The 25,030-nt window shown below is 41.1% G+C and overlaps 3 protein-coding genes across 4 annotated transcripts; 2 read left to right on the top strand and 1 right to left on the bottom strand.

Moving 5' to 3' along the window:
• Positions 1-8,031, top strand: pgap6 (post-glycosylphosphatidylinositol attachment to proteins 6). Of its 2 annotated transcripts, none has more exons than XM_034556057.1 (13): positions 1-199; positions 356-539; positions 776-977; positions 1,295-1,422; positions 1,546-1,811; positions 1,960-2,300; positions 2,422-2,518; positions 2,922-3,036; positions 3,578-3,720; positions 3,896-4,074; positions 5,039-5,185; positions 5,286-5,402; positions 5,542-8,031. In XM_034556057.1, exons 1-13 carry the CDS (start codon positions 136-138, stop codon positions 5,857-5,859), a joined length of 2,301 nt encoding a protein of 766 aa, XP_034411948.1. In that variant the 5' UTR covers positions 1-135; the 3' UTR covers positions 5,860-8,031. The 2 variants fall into 2 exon arrangements, with proteins under 2 accessions (XP_034411948.1, XP_034411949.1); XM_034556058.1 differs by having other exon boundaries at positions 30-199; positions 3,581-3,720.
• A 1,607-nt stretch (positions 8,032-9,638) lies between these two features.
• Positions 9,639-17,092, bottom strand: rgs11 (regulator of G protein signaling 11). The gene is made up of 17 exons (XM_034555877.1): positions 16,975-17,092; positions 16,547-16,643; positions 16,255-16,305; positions 15,201-15,307; positions 15,046-15,097; positions 14,727-14,785; positions 14,521-14,597; positions 14,337-14,418; positions 12,845-12,913; positions 12,284-12,307; positions 12,130-12,191; positions 11,710-11,823; positions 11,487-11,602; positions 10,813-10,900; positions 10,588-10,726; positions 10,231-10,313; positions 9,639-10,146 (listed from the first exon to the last, which is right to left on the bottom strand). Exons 1-17 carry the CDS (start codon positions 17,035-17,037, stop codon positions 10,008-10,010), a joined length of 1,422 nt encoding a protein of 473 aa, XP_034411768.1. The 5' UTR covers positions 17,038-17,092; the 3' UTR covers positions 9,639-10,007.
• A 704-nt stretch (positions 17,093-17,796) lies between these two features.
• c17h7orf26 (chromosome 17 C7orf26 homolog) lies at positions 17,797-21,638 on the top strand. The gene is made up of 8 exons (XM_034556517.1): positions 17,797-17,912; positions 18,396-18,596; positions 18,682-18,903; positions 19,048-19,213; positions 19,387-19,664; positions 19,784-20,021; positions 20,806-20,845; positions 21,236-21,638. Exons 2-8 carry the CDS (start codon positions 18,402-18,404, stop codon positions 21,450-21,452), a joined length of 1,356 nt encoding a protein of 451 aa, XP_034412408.1. The 5' UTR covers positions 17,797-17,912; positions 18,396-18,401; the 3' UTR covers positions 21,453-21,638.
• Positions 21,639-25,030: the final 3,392 nt, after the last annotated feature.

Genomic DNA, 25,030 nt, shown 5'->3' with positions numbered 1-25,030 from the left:
GTGACGTCGTGTATTTACATGGAAAACAAGGAAGTGCTGTGCCTGCAAAACGACTTCTCCTGAGCGACCGATGTTTGTGTGACATTACAGGTGGTTAAAGGACGATGTGATGGTCCAGACGCTCGCGCAGGAAACATGGCATTTAGTTTTCTACGTGGTCTCCTTTTCGTCGCCCTGACGACGTGGACCACAGCAGTAGGTCAGTGTTTTCAGAGACGAGGACAGCGGGAGGTGTCAGTTAGCATGTTAGCTAACTAACGCTAACTACGGCGACGTATTTACAAACTACTAACTTACTTATACAATACGTGTTTTACTTTACTACACTCACAGTTTGTGCTCTTTCTGTTTAAAGATGGACCGGTGACATTTGTCTCAGAGCTCTCGTCCAAACCAGCTCAGAAGTTGTCCAAGTATGGTTGGTACGGCAACGTGAGGCTGCACAGGTTTCAGGTACCAGAGGAGACAGCCGTCGCTCGCTGGCTGTTCTCAGTCACAAAGGGCCACTCCTTCCACTGTGGACAGCACAATGTCTCCATGTAAGATCATGAAAATGTCTCTCCATTTTATCTGTGGTTTATTTTTATTTTTATTTTTATTTCTACAGTTGTGACTCTCCTTTATCTCTTTTTATCCTTTTTATGGATTTTCCACCAACACTTATTTTTGTTCTTTGAAACTCTCCTCCTCCTCCTCATCTATCTATCTATCTATCTATCTATCTATCTATCTATCTATCTATCTATCTATCTATCTATCTATCTATCTATCATAGCCATATTCAGTATGGTGCCCCTCCAGTTATCAACCCAACAGGGACAGTGTTTCCCAATTCAACACTATGGAGCCCCTGTGTGTCTCTGAGCCTACCGGTGACTTCAAACAACTCCACGACCTTTAACCTCTCCAATCCTGCTCCCGGTGATTGGTACATTGGTGCCCACTTGCCTGAAGATGATGGGCGCATAGAGCAGAAGGTTTGTAGAGAGCTGTATACCGTATGTGCTTTTACAGTTTTTGGAACAGTTTTTGTTGTTATGAGTCCTGATGAACAAACACAAACTGTCTTCATTAAAAGTGCTGCAATTTTCATGAGAACCGTTTTGAAGAAAGAAGTGATGCCACTTATTTTAATTCTTAGTAGCCTGAATGTGTACTTTTTCCCTTTTAACTATATCTCTGTCCATCATTTTTGTGTGAAAAAGATTTACATTTGATCTTATACCTCTGTAATTGTATTTTTGTCCCCCATTGTTCTACATTGTTTTATTTATTTATTCTCTTTCTCTATTAGGGCTTTCCATCTTGCTCGTACTTCTTCCAGCCTCAGCTATCAATCAGGAGAGCAGTGGACACGCCCATTTTACAGCAGGGCACATTCCTCCAGCAGACCGCAGCAACTGACAGACCTGCCCGCCTTAAGTAAGAACTGTCTGTGTGTGCATGTGTATACTTTTATTTCCCCGTGGTTCCATCCTTTATTCCGTTCTATATTTCTCTTATCAGTCTATAGAAGACCAGTTCATTTATTTGTGTCTGTCTTAGGTTGTATGTTCCAGAGTTTGCCTCCTCTCTGTCCGTCTCTGTGGCTGACTGTTCGTCAGAGGAGGGAGCCGACAGTGGAAACTGTTCACTAGTCCTCAGGCTCGGCTCTACATCTCTGCAGCACCGCCCAGTCACAGTGAACTGTTCAGGGATTGGCTGCTCTGCTGCTCTTTCTAACCCACCTTGGGATACCTGGTTACGAGTTGTTGTGGAGAGCAGCATAGAAAACCGTACTGTGACCTTTAGTATCGTCTCAAACTGCACAGGTGAACACAGAAACGCACTTCCGTGAACAAAACTCACATGCATTATGTCTCTGTTCTAATCCACTACCAGTGTGTGTAGTTTATTCTATTCTGCTCTGTGTGTGTGTGTGTGTGTGTGTGTGTGTGTGTGTCTCCGTGTCTCCCTCAGTGGGGTGCAAGCCAAAAAGTGTCGGCCTTAAAGCAGACGATGTCATCAACAAGCTCCGTGGCAATAGCAGCGATTCCAACTCAACATCAGCAAGCAACAACTCCACGATTACAGATGCAGTCACCTTAAGCAACGAATCGGCGTCCCTGTTCACCCCGTTGTCAGCGTGTGTGTGGAGAATCCCCGTGCTCTACGAGGAGGTAGATGTTCTGTCACTTCGATTCACGCCTGCCACCGGACCCAACGTCAGTGTTACAGATGCACACCCCACCCTGCTCACCTACCCCCTGTACACACAAGCCACTGGTGGTACACTCAACCTACAGCTCACACTCAACACTGTGAGTACTACTGAAATACTACACGTTCACTCATACACTATTCTGATAACATATTATATATTAGATTTCAGAGTGTCAGAGTTATGTTTCCGTGCTGTTTTACATGTATGCGTGTGTGTAGACTAATGCAACCCTGGGAAACAGCAGCAGTGTGGTCGCCTGTCTCTCTCCGTGGGCTCCAGTCCTCGAACTCAACCACTCTCAACCCTGTCGCACAGGTAGCACAGATAACCAGAATGATTCTTTTCACAGTCATACTTGATGGAATTGATGCATTTAACACCTGGAAATACCTGCAGTAGCTTAATGAATCTGGTAGCATTAAGAGAAAAATTGCAGGAAATGGGGTTGTATGATTGATGATGAATAACACCCTAGGAATGGACAACATAGTCCAGCTGTTAAAAAGTAGCAAACAAGTACAAGTTAAAATATACATTTATGAAGTAGGAATGTCAACCTTCTTAAAGGTGTTTTCTTGCCTTCTGCCAAGAGCAGGTTGGAGAGGTACCAGCTCTGCTGTCACTTAGAAATAGTTACAGTAGAACATCTAAGCTCTTATTTGGAAATGGGTCTCATTGTACCCTGTAGACAAAAATATATATTGCCACACTTTTGCAGCTTTGTTTGGAGGATACAGTGTTCGCGTGAATGCCAGTGATCCCAAAGCTGTGGTCCGGTTGCCTTTTCCTCAGTCAACAACATGGTACCTCACCCTGCAGCTTACATGCAACAGGTAACACACGCACGCAAATGTTGCCATCTCAATTTCCATCTCTATCTAAAAATGTTAAATGTTAAATGTTTCTACATATTTTCTGCACCTATGACATGACATGACATGACATGACATGACATGACATGACATGACATGACATGACATGACATGACATGTTTTCCTTCTACATCCTCCCTCAAATCGGGATAACACTACTCTCAACACACAGTAGATGTTTTTAATTACACATGGTCTACACATGTAATGCCTTTGTAAATGTGTTCATGTTAACATTATACACATGTTCACATGTTCCTTATTAAATTCTGCTTGCACATGAATACTTTCTTCATCGTTTTACTTTGGACTTGCACACTACATAATGTTTTATGAAATGCAACAGTACTTTCTTCATGTTTAGTTCTTTATTAAAAGACTTGCTAAACGTTGGGATTTAAAGTGCATAGCATTAGATTGTGCAGCAAAGGTATTTGTAGTTGGCCATGTGTTTTAATATGTAAAATGTGTGCGTGTTTGTGTGTGTGTGTCTTTCTTGCAGTAGTGACTGTGGTAATACATCATTGGTGTCTGTGGTCCCAGAGGTGTTTATCAGTGCCTGTGTTGAGGACTGTGGGACATACGGGGAATGTAGACTACTTAGATCCTACAGCTACCTGTACGCTGCCTGCGTCTGCAAGGCTGGTAAGACAGACACACACACACACACACACACACACACACAGACACACACAAAGATACTTTTCTTTGACTTTAATAACAGAAGTAACTAGTCTATCTTTGCTTAAACTAAAATAAGAAGTGTCCAGACTGTATCTTTTCTTGTATTTTACTGATTTGTGTGTGTATTTTTCTGCAGGCTGGAGCGGTTGGGGCTGCACTGACGATTCAACAGCTCAGTCGTACCGTCGCCAGTTGACAGCAACTCTTCTGCTCACGCTCAGTAACCTGTCTTTCCTGCCTGCCATTGTGGTGGCCATCAAACGCTGCTACATCACTGAGGCCTCCGTCTACCTTTTCACAATGTTCTTCTCCACGGTAACACACACACACACGTGCATGCATGTAGGTCAATTGCATTTTAGCCATGTTTTTGGAGTACTGTTCATCTTCAACATGGATAATGTTATGTAAGAGGGAAGCATCTCTTCTGAATTTACATTGTGTGAACACAAGTGTTTGCTTTGGTCATCACACTTTCAATGAACCCCGGTGACTTAAAAAGAAACCAGTCTTCCTCAAAACAACTATTTTTGGTAACTAGTTTTGTGTCTAACTGACTAATGGAGACAACAATTGCTGAAACTGGTCTGATATTGAGCGAAAGCGCGGCAGACGGCAGCGGGTCAGCGGCTGCAATGTAATCCTAGTATTGTGGCAAGCTGAGCATTAAAGATGCTTGTTTTTGCCACTTACAGGTTCTGATTGTTATTACAGTCTCTGACATTATGGACATTTTCATTCTGAGATTTAACGGGGTGACGTTTTGCTTGGGTGCTGTGACCCTATGAGGCCCACACGTTGCTGCCCGATATTCTTCTCTTTGAGTGGGACTTGAACACAATAACAAACAGAAAAGTTAAATTTTTCTGAAGGGTTCCCTTCTTTTTTCTGAAGGGTTTCATTATGCCAGTGGCAAAATTAAGCCCTTTTAGTGAATGTAATGTAACATTGACGCCGCACAGCTGCCCTTTCAGTTTAAGGATTTAGTCTGTCTCACTTAATGGTTTTCGGGACCCTTCTTACTTACACTACTGACAGAATGTGTCTGTTTACTATCTATTGCTATTAATAGAGTAGATGGGTATAGCCTGTGATGGTAGTACCTTCAGGTAAAAATATAGGATCAAGCCAGACCACACAACCTTTTAATTAGTCATTATGGACACATCTATATGCATGTGTTATATGTAACTGTGGGCAAGGAGAGCCTTAATTATTATTAAGGCAGTTTTGTAGCATTCAGAGTAATGTTTTAGTTATTTTCTTCTTCATATTCCAGTTTTACCACGCATGCGACCAGCCGGGTGTAGCAGTAATGTGTATAATGGACTACGATGCCCTCCAATATTGTGATTTCCTGGGGTCGATCTGTTCCATCTGGGTCACCATCCTGTGCATGGCTCGCATCAGAGACGCATTCAAATATGTAAGACACCTGACTATTGCCTATTTTCCTTTTCAATACTATCATCACATTATTAAGTGCATAAGATTGGTTTATAATCGTCTTCTTCGTGTGTGTGCAGACTCTGTTTATGCTCGGGACTCTGCTCATAGCCATGTCAATGCAGCTGGACCGCAAAGGCCTGTGGAACCTGTTGGGTCCCGTCCTCTGTGCCATACTGTGCATGGTCACTGCCTGGGTAAGACATTAAGAGAGTTTATGACACACTACCTGACGGGAATATGCTAATGGTTTCCTTGAGAAAAGAAGGAGTGTTAATAAAACGATGAACTTGCAGTAGCTGAGGTGTGCTGAATCCAGTTCACTTTTGTTTACAGGTGTACCGAGGAGTGCAGCGGCGTCATTGTTACCCGCCTTCATGGAAACGCTGGGTCCTCTTCCTGATCCCCGGGGCACTCTGTGCCCTCATCGGGATATGTTTGTACATTTTCACTGAGACGGAGGACAACTACTACTACACACACTCGCTGTGGCACATCCTGGTGGCCGGCTGCGTAGTGTTCCTGCTGCCGCCAAAGGAGAAGAACAGGGAGTCGCTAGGCTGGAGCAGGGGCTGGAGCTGGAGCTGGAGACCCCGGGTTTGTGGGTACACTCTCTGTCAGAGTGACAAGGATGAACTGTACAGTGTCACATAGTCGGAAGTGACTGGGCATTGATTGTTAAACAGCACTGTAAACATTCACAAAACAAAATCGTTTAAGACTAACTCTTAAAATGTTCTTTATATATTGAATAAAACATTTAAAAAAATCTAATTTAGACCTATATTCTCATAGGTCTGCCATTTTAAGACTTAAATAATTTTGCAGACATCCTAAAATACACACACACTCCATTTAACCCAAATCAAATCTGCTGAAACCTTCTATTCCTCAAGCTTGTGTATGAACATTAAAACCTCTAAGTAACAAACCACCTGACCTTTGACCTCATGGTCAGAGACCTGCACTATGAAGTCAGTTCAACACACCACGTTCCCGCTAAGCGGTACTCAACGGTGGTCATCAACTCGGTAAAATTGGTCGAGCGGCTTATTTTATAGAGCAAACTATAATATTAGTCAAATACGCAGAAGTGAAATGTATAACTCCCAGGCTAAAAGCACAGGAAGAACAGCTGGCAAACAAATCGCTTACAATGTGAACGTGTAGATTAACAGGTTGATTTACACAGTCTGCAATTTACTAAATTTTCTGTCTGCTTTCCGTGTTTACTAATACTTGTATTTGTTTAATATTATTTTACGACCCACTCACCAAGCTTGGATTGGTTAGTAGGCGGTGCTTGTATGAATGAGTTGATCTCGTTTCTCGCATTCTCACTCCCAACTCGTCAACCTATGAAGCTCGGTTTTAGATTTGTCATTTTCCACTCGTACATGCAACGCCTCTTCAAAATCCACTTGTGTTTTCACAGGGAGTGAGGATTGGGCAACAGCACCTCTAAATTAGGTTTAGGAAAAGAGGTTGATGTTGACTTTACTGACCAATGATTCACGTGACAAAATGTCAACGTTTACTTTTAGTTTCGCACAGCATATGAACGGAGGCCTCCGGGATGAAGGTCCTGTTTGTTTGTTTGTTTGTTTGTTTGTTTGTTTGTTTGTTTGTTTCAACCTCAAGTTACCTCGTTCTTCCCAAATCCCGCTTCCTAGTACAAGACCCTGCTACTTGTCAGCTGTGAAATCAACGTTTTTAAATATTTATAAGGAGTCAGACTTTTTAAATCTTCATATTCAGACTACTGCTATCGAGTCTGCTGATAAAATATAAAATATTTATAGTCTATGTAGACACTCCTCATTCTTGGATCGGCTTGTATTTTTATTTTCCGCACAGGCCAATGCAAAGATTTGAAAACTATTTCAACTTTTTTGTATCCATTTGAGATGTGCTTTATTAACTGCCATGTGGTTTAAACAACCTTTTAAACTAGTTTGGCTTTTTTTCTTTCAACCATATTACACGGTCTTCATCAGCCTAAGAAGTTAGCTTTTTATCTTCAAAGTTTAATTGATACATTTCTTCCCACATGTATCATGCCTTCTCACAATCTTCATGTACTGTAGCCTCTATCAGATGGCCGGAGGTTATATCCGTGTACAGATTGACATAAGCAGCTTGTATTGAAACTGAATGAGTTTCAATAAAAACAAGTAACTTTTCTTGCCGACTCTCTTATCATCTCGTGTTTATTTTCCAGCTCTAAAAATGTATCCGATTTTACTTTTTACCAACACTCGTTCTGAAGCACTGTTATGATTAAAAAGAGAACTCCACTCTAATCTACACAGCCCATGTGTATAAGAGTGGCCACTATGAATGTATATTCAGATTACTGTTTCCAGTGCCTCCTCTCGTCCGTGAATGAATGTGTGTGTTTTGTCTCTTGCACCAGTGAAGCTACTGAGCACTTTCCTTACTTTATTTAATGTAAGACATATTGAATAAGTGTTGTCTTTTACTATGTGTCCCATGCTCTGATGATTTTCTCCTTATGATTTTGCACAGTTTCAAATGTAATGCTTCTGTCACACTTGCATAGTCTTTCTTTTTATATTAAATATTGTGTTTTACTCTTGAATGAGAGTGTTGAATCACCTTTTTTAGTTGTCACATTTAATTAAGAGTATGAAAGGCGTTCTACCACTGCAACACATTGTAGCTCTTATGTGTGTAAGGATGAAGAAATGTGATGTTCAATGTAAAACATGATTTTACTTCCTTTATTGGTCTTCTACTTTCCAATCCATTTACAAATCCAAATAGCATTTATCCCACCAAAAATAAATCTGTGGTATAAAGAGAGAGGTTTCATGATTTATTATTTATTTTCCGCAGGCGCTCACACACACACACACACACACACACACACACACACACTTTGTCACGCAACAAGAGTGGATGGGCCAATGGAGGAAAGAGGATTATCATAATCCTCAGAAATATAGCAAGTGCTCGTTTGTTGGAATACAAATTTTACTGTGTGTGAGTGTGTGCACTTATATAAGTATATTTGCTTGTGGGCCCATATATGGCTTACCTCTATTAGTAAATCTGCCGGGCTCTCATGTCCTGCAATGCTGACAGATCAGTGCTACAGATCACAGCATCTAGCCTTACTGCTCACGGTTTAAAAAAATCGAAGCAGCAAAGACCGGCATATCCTGATTTTTAATCCCTAGTAAGCACCAAGTTTAAAGATAACTGGATCCTGCATTTCCTATATGCAATCCAAACTTCCATACGATCTAAATGCCCTGCTCTTTAAAACTCCTCGTCAACAGTTTATAACAAAGGTTTTCTATCTAACTCAAGACTTTAGATATATCTTCCACAGCAATAGAATATATCGCACAACTGTTTTCACAGACTGAGTTGTGCTCCTTATGATGAGTAACCTGACATCTTCAAAATCAGTGGCGTGCCGCTTTAACCTGCATTGAAACCTAAACGGGAACTTTTCTCAGTAGCAGTGGTAATATGTTCTCATAAGTGAACAGACCATAATTATTTATGTGGACCTTGTATTACAGTGATTCCCAAAGGGATTGAGATAGATCTGAGGGGTTTTAAGATCATTAATAGGTGTAATAGGTGTAACAAATTCAAAAAATAATGACCCTTTCGAAATACTCACAACTCATGCTCCCACTCAGCCCTTAACCTGTGATGAAGGGTTGACATGCATCACTTTTTAGAAATAAGATTAAAAGGTTGGGAACCACTAATTTATAAGGGTACATAATGTGAGTTACTTTGACCACATACAGCCAGTAGAGGGAGCTGCAGCTCCCACAGGATCAAAATCTGAAAGGTTATTAGATGAAGGGGAGAGGTGTAAAAAGTAATGAATATGACCAGACACAGTAGCAGAAGATAAAGAGAACAGCATATTGCAGACAGATGTCACCGTAGGGAACAGACCTGAGCCAATGTTTTCTGCAAATAGAAGCTGCTTCTTTAAGCTTCTGGAGTTTCAAATGAACTGAGTGAATGGAGCTCTTTAAATCTGTATTACAAAGTCTGGAGTTTAAGAAATGGTTAAACAAACCATATAAAGGCGTTGTGCTTAAAATAGACCCACGGGCTACAAAGAAACAGAGCACATGAAAGAAAGAGACGATAAGAACGGGATGATGCCATCGAATAAAAAATGCAAGCATCTCCACACATCCATAGTTTACCACAGCATGCAGAACTGAGAGCAAAACACAACACTGAATGCCATTGGGACATTTTATTGGGATGAAAACATGCACGAGCAAAAGTAACAGCAACAACCATGAGAATGAGAATTTCCAGCATGGAATGAATAAAACCAACACACTTTACGATAATCACACACATGCTGACGCAATGTTTTGACAAAATACATAGTTTACATCTCTATTGCTCTATAAACAACCCTTTTGTCTAAACCTGCTTATGAGAGACAGAGTATATTTTATATAAAGGCTATAGAGGCAGAAAGGAAGACTTGTTATTAGAAATCAATATCAAGAACAGCCGGACTGAGATGTGTACATGTGTATGTAGATGCACTAAAAGCTCTTGTCCCTCTGCTGTTTACTGCTCATGCTCTGGGATTAAGATGTGAGGCTGCTGAGGTACGCGTTGACACCTGTGCTCGGGAGGAAGCTGTAACGTAGATATCCTAGGTCTAGTTCGGTGAAAGAAAAGCGTTGCTTTCACACAGAAAGTTTTACTTGAAAGAAAAAAGTCCTTGGGTGGTTACTAAGGTAGCCAACGAAGACAACGGAGATTGCGATTTGGCCCCGATATCAGACATGGGAGCCGGCTGCAGAGTTAGTACCTGCTCGTCCGGCCCCCTTGGCATGCCCGTCTTCCTCTGTCACCTGGATGACAGCCTGAGCAGGGGAGGGGCTGGAGTGCCGCTGGCGTCTCATGAAGGGGAACACACTGAGAGGAAGAAGTGTAAAGTTGGAGAGTTCATCTGTTCATGAAAAAAGTAAAGTAAACGTGGTAATTAGTGTGTAGTTTTACCTTTTCTTCGTCTCCTGGGGGACAATAGCTTTGGCCAGCATGTTCTTATATAGGTCAGACTTAAGATATCTTGGGTAAGAGTCCTTCACACACACACACACACACACACACACACACACACACACACATACAACATTACCACCTAAATACGTTATAATGGTTGTCAGCTAAACTTTAAAGTAGCCATTGTGATGTGTCTTCTTTTAGTTTATGGATGAAAAATGAAGAAATTCCATATCTAAAAAGCGGTTAATATTTCGACCCATAAAGTTCAGTTTGCGTTGCATCTGTTATTCCAGATCCATACCTAAAGGTGAAAGTCCCAAGGATCAAACTACAATGTGTCAGAGGTCAAACCTTCTTCATGAGAAAGTAGATGTGCATTTGTGCGTCGTCCATGACAAAACGATGTGGATGTCTGAGCCCCTGGAGAGTTTTATCCATCGTCTTACTGTCGATGTTGACCCAACGAGCAGCTCCGGGAGCCAGGAAGTTTCTGAGCCACACACAAACTAGTTGCAGTCATCTGACAAGTAAATACAAGTGGTGTATTTATGTGCGTTTGTGTGCTTGTACGCTTACTTGTAGATATCTTCCACTTTCTCTAAGATCCTGGAACTTTCTCCATGCCTGATATCCTCACAGGCCTGCCAGAAACACAGGTTCTCCGCTAGCAGAGAGACGATGAGATGTCGGGTTTGTACGCAGGTGAAGAGCGCAACAATAGTGCAGGAAAAAGTGACAAATAATTAGAGACTTTTTATATCATGGGTAACCTCTGTGGAAAACCATGGCCCTTGGCAATATTGCATAAGTCTGCATGAGTGAACCGATCCCTTTCCTGCTTCATGTCTCCACTCTTCCTCATCTATTTTTTCCATTCCCTCAACTAATCTTTTTTTCCACTACCTTAATTAACCCTTCGATCTTTCACGGTTGGGATTGGAAAACATATGTCATTCGGGGAAACAATGAAATTCTAAATGCTAATAAGGGTTTTGTTAATATGATAACAATTACATTATTTTTTCTCCACATGTAATTCAGTTTGCAACATTCCATCACTAACTTGTACCACATGATGGTTGTGATTCAACCTCTAAAACAGAAGTGTGTTTAGAAGAGAACTAATAAGGTGGAAGCACAAACGTTGGATGTTTTGTTTTCTGAATTCCTTGCATCAAGTTTGTTTTTTTTCACATGTTTTCACATTTTTATTTTGAATATATTCCAACACTTCAGTCACGTTTCCTTACCACTAAACTCTTTCTCCAGGTAGAGCATGAACTCCCGCATCCCCATGATGTCTTTGAGAAGCTCCATGAAGCTGAAGCTCCAGCGTTCCACTCTTAGACGCGTCGGCGTCGGCACGCTGCTCATAAAAAACACCAACCACACCAACTCATCAGCTGACACCACATTACTGTGGTAACACGATTAATTGACATTACTAGTTTGGATCTGTGTGTATTTTCTCACATTTCTGAACTCATTGTCCAGTGTGCTGTGTCATCAGAGATCCAGGGGTTACTGGGAAGGCAGCCTTGCATAATGGGGTCGTGGTTCTGGTACTGCTCGCTGTATTTCACAAAACTGCACATACACACACAAATGCAGAGAGAAGGCACATCATACACAAAAACACCCACAGTTTTCTATTGGATTAGTGCATCAGATCATAAGAGTTAATGGCCACTAATTCCAACTTGCCTCGGGAAGCATCCATTAGGGGCTCTTATAGTGGGAGCACTAAGTCTTTTGTGCATGTGTGTGCGCGTGTATGCTGGAGACGTAGAGCTCGGTTCAGGCAGTCCAGGACTGCAAGCCTATTGGTTCTTGTGCGCATGTGTATGTGTGTGTGTGTGCGTCCTCCCATGTTTGTTGCTTGTTGACACATACCCTTCAAGGCAGATGGATGACTTTACACGGTTTCTTCCAAGGGCCCTTCGACAGGTTTCAATCTGTAAACAAAGGCAAAAGGCACACAAAGTGAGCTAAAATATACACTCAATGTACTTACAGTGAGGGTGTATACATTATATATGATGTTTACCTCACTGTTGTAGTAGTCGCTGTTCTAGTACTATAACGAGAAACACAGTGTCATCACTTTGGGTCACATAATATCTGCATTACACATGTATACAGTCATATCAGTAGTAGAAGGCAGCCTCCCTGTATCTGTACGTGTTCACCCATGAAAACAAAGGCTTTAAATATTAATGTATGGATTCTGACGAATGAGGAATGTACAGTGTAAGAATATATACGGGTCATAACATAGAACATATATAATCATCATCATAGATGGCTATTTTTCTGTGCTGCTGCTGGTAATCACAAATGGTTCTAATCAGCCATCATTTCCATGTGGGACAATGAAGGTGGCTGTTGTGTCATGTTTAACCTCTATTTATGATTCTAAAGATAATGTAATACTAATTGTCCATACTATAGTAAAGCTTACTACAACACTTACTTTGAAACAATCCCAGCAGTAGGCAGAAAGAAAACATCAAAACAGAGATGGTACAGAGATACATAGGAGACATGTTATCACAACAGATCTTTCCGAGGGGAACAGGACATAAATAAATGTGATGATGTCACTGACCAGTGTAACTCGTGCACTGAAGTTATTTGGCCTCTCCAGACCCATGTCCAACACATTATGTGCCCCAGGCTGAAAGAAATACACACATATATGTGCATTAATAACTAACTGTCAAATGTGTGTGTGTGTGTGTGTGTGTGTGTGTGTGTGTGTGTGTGTGTGTGTGTGTCTGATGAGAACATGCGTGTGAGTGAGCACTTATCCTTCTGTGAGCTTTCCACTCCACTGGCTCTAATTTTTTGGCTCTTTCTTTTTCTCCATGTCCTCGTCCCTAATTCATAAGAGCAAGACAAGATGGAGTCCCTCCTCCAAACCCTTAACCTCCACTTCACCCTCTCCCTTCCTGCCCCCCACTTTGTTCCTTTCCCTGTGATCCTTCTCTCCAAGAATCAAATGGACTCCAGTGGTGTTTAGACAACATAAAGAAAGAGGAATATGATGATTATTATTTTTCTCTCTTCCTGTTCCTTCTCCTCCTCCTCCTCCTCTCTCTCTCTCTCTCTCTCTCTCGCTGCCCCGCCCCCCCCCCCCCCCCCCCCCCCTTTCTCGGTTTCCACTGTTGTCAACTGAGGCTTTTACCAGATGGGTTGAATATTTCATGTAGAGGCAGAAGGGGACTGAGTGAACATTAGTGGGACATCTGACATGTCCAACACGTTTTAAATACTGTAAAACATGTTTCTATAGTTATGTGGGATTGAATAGCATCGTATAGTATAGTTTAGTTTAGCACAGTGCAGTGATAGCATAGTACAGTATAGCAGAATACAGTATTGTATAGTGAAGTATAGCAGAGTACAGTATTGTATAGTGAAGTAATAGTATAGTATAGTATAGTATAGCAGAGTACAGTATAGTGTATTGATGTTGGGACTACAGATGAAAAATAGCCTCTTGGCTAACTCTGGCACATTTACAGAAATGTTTATATTAATGTGCACTGTCCCTTATTAAATAAACTTAATGTTATAGTATAGTATAGTAGAGTACAGTATTGTAAAGGGGAGTTATAGTATAGTATAGTATAGCAGAGTACAGTATTGTATAATACAGGTATAACAAAGTATGAGATAGTATAGTAATGCATTGTACAGTGTGAGAGTATATTGAGAGTATATAACAGTATAGTTTAGTTGTGAAGTATAGTATAGTGAAGTGTAGACCAATATAGTACAGTATAGCAAAGCATACTATTTTATAATATTGTATGATGAAGAACAATATAGTGTCACCACTTTGGTATAGTATAGTATAGGTTTGTATGGTATGGTATTGTAAAGTATAGGTTGGTATAGTATAGTATATTATAGTATAGGTTAGTATAGTAAAGTAAAGTATAGTATGGTATGGTATGGTATGGTGCGGTATAGTACAGTATAGTACCGTTCTTTGCCAATCCAACACAGAAAGGTGGAGTATAATACGTATAGTGTAGTGTAATGCAGTACATAGTCTAATACAACACAGTAGAGTAGAATAACAGTTAACGTACCGGGGGTCTATTGATGAGCCAGTAGGCCTGCTCCTGACATTCTAGAACAATGCGGTCAGCCTTCCGCCTTTGTTTGGATGCTCTAAATATAAATCACACTGTAAGTTTGTGTGTGTGTGTGTGTGTAAGTGTAAGTGTGTGTGTGTGTGTGTGTGTGTGTGTGTTTGTCTGTGTGTGAGTGTACCTAAGTTGCTCTCTGGCTTGCATCACTACAAAGTCCCAGGTGTGGTTGATCCTCTTGTGTAACAGGCTGTACCTCTCCTAAAAAGGAAGAGGAAAAAGGACAAGGGATGAATAAGAAAATAAAAAACACAGATAAAAGAGGACGAGAAATTAGAAAAGTAATAATGATGTTACCCCAGGCTACTGCAGAAATAACACGTTCCTCACCTTTTCATACTCCATAAGTTCTCCTTGTTTTCTTATGTTCTTTTTAGCCAAATATATTGCTGGTGGGATATAAGAAGACAAAGAGTAAATACATTAATTAATTAAAGAGATTAAACTGATCTATATGGTTCGCCCAAAGTTCCTGTAAATGTTTATCAGAACTCTTTTACTTTTGGAAGCGGATGTGAAAGCTTTCTATTCATGTTTTATAGTGTGATGAAGGATGGAACATATTTGTTCTCCCTCACAACTAAATATATATTATATAAAGCAACTTTACTGAGATCCCCTCTCACCCCTTCCGGGTGCATTGCCTTACCATAGTCCAGCTCTGATGCAGGCCACCGGGTACTCGTCCAGAAGTAGGGAGTCTAAGAAAAACAAGTGACATGTCTTTACATTTCTGGAAGGATGGACGGTGGGTTTTTACAGGCAGGCAGAATAAACATACCGCATGAGGGAGGACCGACTTACCTGGAAGCGGTAGGGCGACTCGTCAGGCCGCAACACGAGAGACCTTGGCTCTTTGAGAGGGTAAATGTACCCGTATCTCACCAGCATCCCACTAAGGTGCACGGCTTCTGTTAAACACCACAGAAGTAGTTCACCCAGCCTTTCATTTAAGCTTACACACATCTAAGGCTAAAGCAGCTTCATCACTATATGATGTTTGATGACACATGAAAGAGCTCTTTCATTAAAGCTCATACATTCAGCAAACTGAAAGTAGAAAATCAATAATCAATCAATCCGTTGGCCACAAGTAGTACTTGTATAAAATACTGTGGGCCTCATCCGTCATTCCTTTTTCTTTTTCTTTTTTTATCAAACACCTGCACCCTTTCAGCAATCTCTCTCAAATCAAGGCTTTGTCCCAGTGATGAAATGCGTCATCAATCTTCAGTCTCTCCTCATTTGTTAAAGAGCCCTACTTCCATGACTGACAGCTACGAAATAAAGCTATGCGATGCATTTTAATCAGCTCTCTCTCTCCTTTGCTGACTGGCTCTTCTCTTTCCTCCTTTAGTCAGCTCTGAGGCCAAAGGGACCAGCGGGCTATTTTTTTTCCGACCTCTAATTTACTTCACCTATGATAAAGTCTCCTGAGGTGAAAACTACCACAGGGACGCTAATCAAATGCAGATCATCAGGTGAGTTAATCAAACTTGGATCCTCTGGGGCTCACCTGGTTCTGTTTACTCGAAACACACACACACACACACACACACACACACACACACACACACGCACATGCACACGCACCCACACACACACACACACACACACACACATACACACACACACACCTTACCACGTCAGTTTGAGAGAAAACACCATATCCTGGCAACACACTAGCAACGACACCCAACAAGCAAGGGAAACGGAAACAGAGAATCACAGCAAATACTCTCTCTCTCTCTCTCTCTCTCTCTCTCTCTCTCTCTCTCTCTCTCTCTCTCTCTCTCTCTCTCTCTCTCTCTCTCTCTACCACATTAACACCAACAAATGTATGTATTTATACACTTACCCTCCTCACAGATAGAGTATTTCTTGATCAACCAGGCAATCATATCACGGCCTGAAGAGAAAGAAAGAGTTAAAAAAAAAAAAAGAGAGAAGATAAACTTCCTCCCTCTACTCTGCAAAGCACACCGTATTCTCCAAAAAATTCCCTGCTGCATTATGCATGTTATGCTGGGACAAACACAAGCTGCATTGAGCATGTCCACATACAGATGCTAATAGCCACTGACACACAAAGGGATACATATATACGCACACACACACATACACACAAACACACACACACACACACACACCTGTCATGGCGTGTGGAATGACAGTGATAAGGAGCCTCTGATTTCTCATCTTCATGCCCATGTCAGGGTCCTGCATGGCCACAATCACTTTCTCCATCTGTCAAGGGAACACACACACACACACACACACACACACACACACACACACACACACGCACACACACGCGCGCGCGCGCGCACGCACACACACACACACACATGTAGTCACAAACGGAAATGTACACACATACACATGCAGATATGCACAATATAGAAAAACACATGCACAGGTCAAATATTCTAATAAAAGAATGCACATATTGATGTTCCACCCTTTCATAACTTGCTCTCATCTTCGCATCGGCTATATATTTTTGGATTCACACAGTAGGTCATGATTTATCACATTTTATGAAATAAGTCAAACAGACACAATCATGGAATCATACCTTCCGAAAGCATGCCATTTGCTCCCGGTCCCAGCCTCCTTTAGCCAGGGTGTTGATGGTCATCTTGCAGGCTGCTTGGAATCACTCGACGGGACGGTAAAGTGCAAAACCGAAGTACAGCGGGAGCGCGCGGCAGAGTGCACCACTGTTCTCTTTTTTTCCCATCAGGCGGTCCGGTGCCTGGCAGGCGCGCCCCCGTGTAGATTAGACAGGATTACAGTTTGTCAAAGTGATTTCCCATACAGTACAGAAGCGAACAGAACTATTTCTCTATACGCGTTTGTATCTCTGTAACTGATATGTTTGAGCTCAATGAAATATACAATTTCTCAGAAATATGAGATATAATGTCTATAAAAAGCTATGCTGTAAGGTGTACAAATACAGTTACATCCTGGTTGTAACACAATTACTTAAAGGTTAGGTTCGTAATATTATTACTATTAAATATTTTTGCATCATACATCCCCTCTCTAAAACATGTAGTTTCCTTAATAAAATAGTATCATTTAAAATATAAATGCGGAATATGTTTATATAAACGCCTATGAGAACTTGAGGCTATGTTAGCTAAAATTGGCAAATGTATAAACATATCCAACGTAATTGTGGAGCCTAATAAAGAAATGTAACGATATATGTGTTGCTCCTTTTGTGTAATTATGTTTTATTGTTGTATGTTTTGTTATGATTACTTTTTATTTTGAGAAACCTTACAGAGTAAAATAACTTTTAAAACAAAGAATGTTGCTGATATTAATAATAAAATAAAAAACAGGGCATGCACTGACTCGGCTGAAAAACGTCCACGCTCTAAATTCTATCGCTCGCCGGCTTCCGTAGTAACAGGAAGTGGCGCTGTCGACGTTTGGAAACCATTCACTCGGTTTAACCAACGTCGGGTAATTACTTAGGTATATTAAGAGCTTTTTGCAGAGGTGAGACATCAACTAATTGAATACATATGTTTTCTTAAAAAGCCGTCAACGATAACGTCAAATAACCCATGAGAGATGTGTTGCGAAATTCAAAACAATCTCTTTAGCTAACCTTGCTAACCACCAGCTGTAGCAGGCTGGAGGAGAAACGACTGATTGTAGAGCTGGTCCACCTGAAAAGCGTTCGCTCACATGTAAACCTACACTAACACAGATATAGAGAAATGTAACGTTACAATTCGACTGTAATTACTGTCGGTGTTCCTTGTACAGTGTTTCCCCCCCTTCTATTTCGTGTATAGAGAAGTAAACATAGGCAGATAATCGGTGCATTGTTGTGACAGATTTGGTTTATTGTAGTTTTTTCCTCTGCAGTACATGAGATACATCTCCGACAAATTCATTTAAGACTTTGTAAAGTCTACAACATCATGCCCAAGTTGCATACATTGAGTGTTGAAAATCACTGTATTGGTCTCTTAGGTGGTGATGGGTGACATTCGTCAGTCGTTGCTGCCTCGCGATGTGCTGAGTGCAGCCAAGGAGCTGCTGTATCACCTGGACATCTACATCTGTAACCTGGTGCAGTCAGGGAGGCAGCCTCCTCAAGTCGACTCCAAAACCCAGGAGCTGGTGGAGGAGTTCATTCTGCATGCACCTAAGGACAGAAACACCCCAGCTAGGGTGAGGCAGGACCCTCAAATATACATTACATGAACATATGCAAACATATGGACTGCCGATAAACGGTCTTGTGTTTTTCTTTCAGAGGATGAGTGCTCTTCAGGAGCTCCAGCTTTTGGAGATCATGTGCAGCTGTTTCCAGGAACAGAGCCGTGATACGGTCCGCCAGCTTATGTTCTCCGCCCTCTTTAGTCTCCAACGCAACCAGGCGGATGAAAGCCGCATGGCGCTGTTAGGCAAGCTGGTATCCATGGCGATCGCTGTGGGCAGGGTTCCTATATTGGAATGTGCTGCTACCTGGTTACAGGTGGGTATTCAAACTAACTTTCACACTTAAATGTGCATTATGGTTGGTCTGTAACTATTTAGTGCCTCTCTCCATGTGTGGATATGTGTGTGCACTATGGAAGTACTAAAAAACTATGCCTCTGGTTATGTGTGATTCCTTCAGAGATCCCACCGTGTGTACTGTGTGCGCCTGGCTCAGGTTCTAGTAGACGACTACTGTAGTTTGGTGCCAGGCTCGGGGCCCACCCTGCAGAACATCCACAACGCCAGTCCACGCTTCTGCTGCCAGTTCATCACTGGTGTCACCACCCTCTATGACCTCACCACAGGTTGTCCAACACAAATGTACAAAAACATCAACAAATTGGGACCTAAAACAACATCTGTAAAATACACATTTTTTGGAAGAAGGACTGTGTTTTGTCATCAGCATATTTTTGTTAAATAGCTAAAAATGTTAAATGTTTGGCATCCCTAACAACATTTTTGTGTGTGTTTTCAGAGGAGCTCACCCCTCCTTTAGAACTCCTTCAGATGATTGTGTCGTGGATCCAAGATGACCCAGGTCTGGTCCTAATCAACTTCCTGAACACGGCCCTCTCTGGGAATCAGCCAATCAGCTCACTTGATGTCACACCATTAGGGGGGTTGGTGCGCTGGTGCGTCAAAGCCCCCCTGGCCTACAGGAGAGACAAGAAGGAGGGGTTAACCAATGGCACCACTGAGGGGGAGCCAGAGGTTGGGCCTCTTTTCTCTGCTCTCCATCTAAGTGTCCTACAGGTGTGTGGTGTGTTTAGATACATTTACCCACAGTATACATGTATATGAAGTATACAAAACACTTCCAACATAGAAAGAGACGATAATCAAGCCAATTGTCTGTATTATGCCACTTGTAGGTCCTCATGCTTTTGCCAAACATACTAAATGAGAAGGGGCTTTTCGGTCGCCTGGCGCTGCTCCAGATGGAGTCCCTGGCCGCCCTGAGCTCAGACCTCTCCAGGCTGTTGGACCAGGCTGACAAACACACTCACACATCATCCGCAGATACACGTGGACTGTCTCAGCTGGCCTTGGACCGGCTAGCTCAGGCCCTGCAGGTGGCCATGGCCAATGGAGCTCTACTCTGCTCGAGAGGTAAGATTGTTAAAATGAAGAGGTACAGATGTGGAGGCTAGAAAAGTGGATAAAGGAGAGGAATTAGATTTTATTTACACATTCGTGCCTTGTCATAAATTGCCTTAAAAGGCAAAAGTGGTTTCATTATTGGGCCAGAGACTGCAAATAATTTAACAGATATTCAAATACAGCTCGGTGTACATGCTCTAAGTCTTTTTTTATCACTTTCTACACTGCTGTCTACTAAACACAATGAAATGCTAATAGCTCACAACGCACCTTTCCAACAATGTGATTCAGATTAGTATATTATTGCACTAAAGGGGGCAGTAGATTGATAAATAGCATAACAGTTAAGATCATTGTTATTATTATTGTATTTTGGGTTGAACTGTCACTTTAAATAACACATATTAAATTATTCATCTTTAATTATTCAGAAAGTGTCTTGGGGTCTTTATCCAAGAGAGACCTCAATATATCCATCTGTGTGGTTAGAGTATCATAAAACAAATGTGTACTTTTGCCATAGTTGGAGATTCCCTTCTCTGCTCCAGTAATATCGTTTCGGTCTTGTCTTCACGTTTCACATCCTGTTAGTATTTTGTGATTTTAGAAATGAAACTTAAGTCAAATGGCCTCACAGTTTTCTAGCTAGTGGGTTTTTCTTTCAACAAATGTGTGATGAATGAAGCAAAGACAAAACAAGTCACGGACTAAGTGGTTTAATCAGTTGTCATATGGCTTTTCTCATCATGCTGTGGTGGTGTTTAAATGCTTATTTCATATTGTGTCTCTACAGAGGACCTGAGAGCCATCTGTTCCCGCTTGCCACACAACAAGTAAGAACCATTAACTGTCCTTTGTCCTTTTACCTGGGATCCATTTCCATGGTTACCTGGTCCCAATACCTGGTTTCAGCTAGAGCTCAAAAAGCACAGCATCCTCTACCTGTGTGGAGTATACCATCATGTTAAGAGTAGACCTCTTCTATGCCTTATAACATTATGTTCAAGGTCACACTGTGGACGGCGCATGGTGTAAATTGAGATTTAGTAAACAAATAATTTACAGATGAAAATTAAATTAAACCATTTTGGTTAAACAACGTAGTAACTTTATTTAAAAAGCTAATTTAATTCCTGTTAAATTCCTTTACTTAATTCCTGTAAAGTAAGTGTTTTTGTTTTTTCAATATTTATTCTCTTTGTCTTGCTCCCCCCCCCCCCCAGTTTGCTCCAGTTGGTGTTGTCAGGCCCAGTGCTGTACTACAACAACATCCACACTCCTCCACTGGCCTTCAGCCCGCACGCTGCTCATTCCCCCATCGCCTCACACCCGACACACCCTGCACACACACCTCTAGCCACCCATCCCTCCTCTCACCCTCAGTACCCAGCTCAGCCTTTCATGACGGGGATGGCCTTCCCCTTCCGACCCAGCCACTAAAAGAAATAATGTCAAACTTGTTTGCAAATGTGAAGTTGTATGCATGTGTGTGTTTGTTGCTGTGCATGAATGAATGTATGTATGTGCGAGTGATGTATTATGTGTTATTATGTTAATGAGCAGATTTGCTTTTGCTAAAAGTCTGTGAGGCTAACACGTTTGTTCAATAAATATTTTTTTACCTCACTTTTGATGTTGTTCTTCATTTCATCCACATGTGGTCACTGTTGTCTTACTCCCAGCTGCAAAGGCAGCACAGCAGCTTTCAACTGGCATGTACTTCAGGACTTGAATTTGAATTATTGCAAAGTGCAACATGGTATGGAAATAGAACTCTGTCGGAGGCTTTATTATACCTTATGCACAACGTGTGTGCTGTTTTACATTTTTATTTTAAAGAGCTCTTAATTGTGGAACAATATTAGAATGGATTAGCAAGAAAAAAAAAATAACTGCTTTTTTTAATTTGCATGCCAGAGCAGGCACACACAACACTGGAGGCTACATGCTGAGCACAAAAGGCACAGATATCTATGACTAGCTAGTCACCTCTCCCAAACCAACCGAGTCATTGCATAACCAAAGATGTCAGTCTTTAGGCGCCAAGCCCTGTGTGTATAAACTTTGCCCTGTTTTTAGACAGATAACATATCGCTCGTCTGCAGCACACTCGAAAAATTAGATGTTCAACCCTCCCAAGAAACCCAACTGCTCTCATCCCGGATGTGAATTGCATCATCCATAGTAGTTTTTGCACAGCATCAGTGACTTTGACATTTAAGTCCACATTAATTTCCACTTTTGTGCAAGCATGAGTTGAAGATTTAGTTGAGTTTCGGGAATCCTAATGGGCATCTGTGTAATTCTGTCTTTAAAATCCTACTTTATATTTTACTGTTATGCATGCTCTGTGTGCCGAGAAGGAAACTAACAAGCATAGTGAGAGATACCATTGTACCATAATTATCAGTCACTTCTTCCTTGTTTAATTTTCCAGTAATGTATTACAGTGGTGCAGCTGTAATTTCTTTAAGACTTCCTGGAGCTACTGTGGTAAGAGACATCAAGTCTCAGATCATCTCCATCTCCATGTGAGCAGCACCTTGGATTCCATATGTCATCTCACATGTGTCCTGTTAGAGGCTGATTGTATACTGGAGATTGTCTGTAGGCTTCCCCCTGCACAGCTCATGGGTGGGACAGTGATAAGGATATCTTTTCCGGGAAAGTGATGCATTACTGTTCAGCTGGTGGAAGGTGACAACAGATAATATGAAAGTGCAAAAGGCGGGATCGAAGAGAAAAAGAGTATGTGTGTTCATACTAAAAAGAGTGTGAGCTGTTTGGTGGTCGCACAACTAATCAGGCTTCCAGATTATATACACTAAAAAAGACAGGAAATTACACTTTTTATGTTTATACGTTCATGTTGTGAACGAAGCTCACAATTATTCTACTGCCCCCTGTTTATGATTGGCTAACTAGTTCATCGAAGTTTGACATTTGCCTGACACCAAACATGCTGGTCAGAGCTAGTTTTGTCCGTGCACGGTTATAGCGTGTAGTTATTTTGGGTTGGTCCACTTCCCCATTGCAGGTGTGCGTTGTGGTTGCGTAGGACTGTCTGTGTCAGCAGCTGCAGAATCGTGGTTTCCTGTAGGAAAACCAACTCTCAAGGCCAAACACCAAATTTGATTCTTTAAGAACTCAATTTTCTGAACTAACCATAAACCAGATGGGTGAACCTTTTTGAGTCTCTCTGAATTTAACCATGCGAGTCATTAGTCCATGAATATCTGCAGTGCTTGGGCTTTTATCAGATTAATTTTACAATGATGTTTTAAACGTTAAGTGGGAAATCCTAAAACAGATTCACGCTTGAAAAAACAGAAAGCAGAAATAGAGAAGATAGCAGTTGCAACTTACTACTGAACTAACCTCTCGGTTGATATTTTGCATACTATAACGCAGGTGTTCTGTTTTTATCCAACTTCCTCTGCCATCATTAACATAACAGCATCAGCCTGATAAAAAAAATAAGCAGCTAGTGATTTGAAAGTGTAAAGTACTTTTTTCAAAAATGAAAAGACAATAAACCTTTAAAAAAAAAAGTTTCACCTCGCTTTTGGGAATCCGTAAACTGTAAGTGAATGTGTATACAGCATCATAAGGTATCATCAATAAGCTTGTTTTGTCAGATCCTACAACATAGGACTTTATCCATATAAGTCTAGCTGTGGACTCCAGACCACCCTCAAAGGAAGGATCACCGCCTCTGAGTTTACATCCTGCAAAGCCTGATCTCATAATTAATTTGACCTCAGAAACAAACAGATATGAGAAGTCTTTGTTGTTGAAGATGAAGCCAAACAGTGTTTAAGTGGGATTTTGCAGTATTATGGAAAATGGAAGACATTTCCCTCTCACACAGGTCTGACCTCCTCCAAAAAATGAGATGTTCCTCTGGGATCAGGCTGTGTTTAGTTGTTTCATCATAGTATTATAGTCACTCATATCTTGATTTTGTGAAAAGATATGTGAAAGTGATACTTCCTTCTGTCTTTTGGTGTAATAATTTATTATTTATGGTGTTTGCTTGAAGAGCAAGGCATATTCTGATAACACTGAGAAAGCTAACATGTTGATGTTCTGCACGTCATAGTTACAGGTTCACTACTGGAGGGTGACCTGAAAGCACGATTTAGCATTGAGGTCATAATTAGTGGTGCTGTTGTACTCTTCTGCATTATGTATCTTATATTCTTCCCCTCTTTGTGTGTGTAAATGCCGAGGACCAAAAAATTAAACACCATTCAAAATAATGCACCAACTTCAACCTCAGTAAGAAACATATAATTTAATTAAAAAATGTTCGACAATGTAAACAAAATCTGAACATTATGAGCTTCATAACGATATATGTTATGGCAAAGTTAGGTGTGCCTAATAAAGTGGAAACTGAGTAGATTTATCTCTGAACCACAACGTCAACCTCGTATGGCTAATTAAAAAGTCACCTGATGATCTGCCGGGAGGAGTTATCCACTGGGGACCTTGAATCGTCTGTACAAAATGTTTATGTCAATCCATTAGATAGTTTTTGAGATATTTTAGTTTCTATCAAAGTGGTGGACGATGCTATTTGTTCCTTAGAGCCACACCGCTAGACTGGCTAAAAGTCTATTTTGAAATGAAGCTTATTTGCAGATATTATACTTCAGAGGAAATCCAAAACGCGTATAAAGTTCCCGCTGTAATGTTAATGGTTAACATGTATAATCTCTTATATCCTTGTCCCACAACACATGGGGACACTCGTCGGTTACCTGTTAACATTTTAGAAAAACAAATACATTTCTTGTGCTTCTGCTTTCGGCCAACCGTTAAATGCTTGTCAAACATTACTACTTCATGATATTTATTTGCCAAAGAGGATGTTTTCACATATAAGCAGAAACTAAAATGTTTCATGCGGTGGTTCTTACTCATTCAGTCCAGTGGTTTGGTCATGCAGCCTCCTGGATCTGTGTGTGCATATTGTACATGTGTTTCTTAATAAAATAAAATAAATCCCAGAC

This window comes from Cyclopterus lumpus, chromosome 17 (assembly GCF_009769545.1).
Source record: "Cyclopterus lumpus isolate fCycLum1 chromosome 17, fCycLum1.pri, whole genome shotgun sequence".
NCBI classification, from domain to species: Eukaryota; Metazoa; Chordata; class Actinopteri; order Perciformes; family Cyclopteridae; genus Cyclopterus; species Cyclopterus lumpus.
The sequence above is the reverse complement of the archived record's forward strand: the minus strand, read 5'-3'. Positions and strand labels throughout refer to the sequence as shown.

Coding starts and splice junctions, on each gene's coding strand:
- pgap6 (XM_034556057.1), top strand. CDS start 136: ATGGCATTTAGTTTTCTACGTGGTCTCCTTTTCGTCGCCCTGACGACG. Junction 5,186..5,285: donor TCAGAGACGCATTCAAATAT/GTAAGACACCTG, acceptor GTGTGTGTGCAG/ACTCTGTTTATGCTCGGGAC. Junction 5,403..5,541: donor TGTGCATGGTCACTGCCTGG/GTAAGACATTAA, acceptor TTTTGTTTACAG/GTGTACCGAGGAGTGCAGCG.
- rgs11 (XM_034555877.1), bottom strand. CDS start 17,037: ATGACCATCAACACCCTGGCTAAAGGAGGCTGGGACCGGGAGCAAATG. Junction 14,598..14,726: donor AACTTATGGAGTATGAAAAG/GTGAGGAACGTG, acceptor CTTCCTTTTTAG/GAGAGGTACAGCCTGTTACA. Junction 11,603..11,709: donor TGGACAATGAGTTCAGAAAT/GTGAGAAAATAC, acceptor TTTTATGAGCAG/CGTGCCGACGCCGACGCGTC.
- c17h7orf26 (XM_034556517.1), top strand. CDS start 18,402: ATGGGTGACATTCGTCAGTCGTTGCTGCCTCGCGATGTGCTGAGTGCA. Junction 18,904..19,047: donor GTGCTGCTACCTGGTTACAG/GTGGGTATTCAA, acceptor TGATTCCTTCAG/AGATCCCACCGTGTGTACTG. Junction 20,846..21,235: donor TCCCGCTTGCCACACAACAA/GTAAGAACCATT, acceptor CCCCCCCCCCAG/TTTGCTCCAGTTGGTGTTGT.